The following is an 890-nucleotide window of genomic DNA, read 5'->3' on the forward strand; positions in this document are numbered from 1 at the left end:
TCACCCTCCGGACTGCCTTTGCACTTTGCTCTTCACTCATCCTTTCTTGGCAGAAAACCCCAACAAGCCGGAGCTTGTTCTCAAGCCGTCATCCCCTCTCGTGAGCCTGGAATACAACCCCAAAGACTCGCACGTCCTGGTGGGAGGATGCTACAACGGGCAGATGGGTAAGGAAGATGGATTCGACGTGAGGCTGTATTAATGAGGGCCTGGCTTCATTTTAATTCGGCAACAGCCTGGTTCCAGCACTGCTACGCTCACAAAGGATGTAACGTCATTAGTGCTGTGGCTGGGAATATCCTGAGCACGGCCTGAAGCCCTGGGGCTTGGCATGTGGAGGACAGGCCTGTGCTCACCTGAGCGGGTACCAGGGGAGGGGAGGACACCGTGCCTGGGAGCCCTTCGCAGGCACTCAGGGCGGTGAGGCGGCTGTGGCCGCAGCGAGAGCCCGGCAGGGATTGCTGGATCAGATGGCTGAGCAGCACGTGTGCTGTGCTCCCGCCTTGTCCACGGCTCCGTATCTTTGCATGGCAAAAGCCCGGGAGAGTTGCCATCGTTTTGTGCACTGAATTGTTCTTGTGCTTGGAAAAGGGCCCCTCTTCGCCAGCTTCATTTACGGCCCTGCTATTTACTTGGCCACGTGAGCCCTTTGATTTAATTGCACTCATTTTGATGTTTTCCTTGCCATTTGCAGCAGCAATCAGATCTGACAGGGCATGCATTACGGGGCTGTTACTGCACGTTCTGCAGGTGATGGAGGGGAGGGATCTCGCCCCATCCTTCGCAGCGCTCCCCAGGCGCGTGGCGCAGGCCCAGCGGAGAACACTCCGTCACATCCAATTGCCTAATTAGAAGTGAGCAAGAGGGAGCGCATGCGGCTCGGTGCCACC

At 57.2% G+C, this 890-nt stretch overlaps 1 protein-coding gene across 1 annotated transcript in view; it reads left to right on the plus strand.

Annotated features, from left to right (window-relative positions):
• DNAI2 (dynein, axonemal, intermediate chain 2) overlaps positions 1–890 on the plus strand; it is a gene marked incomplete at its 3' end in the record, with an annotated part of 8514 nt that overhangs the window by 4233 nt on the left and 3391 nt on the right. Inside the window, exon 5 of the mRNA XM_009321667.1 lies at positions 54–167. Within this exon, the coding sequence (XP_009319942.1) occupies positions 54–167 (114 nt within the window). The remainder of the gene's footprint in view (positions 1–53; positions 168–890) is intronic.

Source organism: Pygoscelis adeliae, unplaced genomic scaffold (genome assembly GCF_000699105.1).
Source record: "Pygoscelis adeliae isolate BGI_AS28 unplaced genomic scaffold, ASM69910v1 Scaffold184, whole genome shotgun sequence".
Taxonomy (NCBI): Eukaryota; Metazoa; Chordata; class Aves; order Sphenisciformes; family Spheniscidae; genus Pygoscelis; species Pygoscelis adeliae.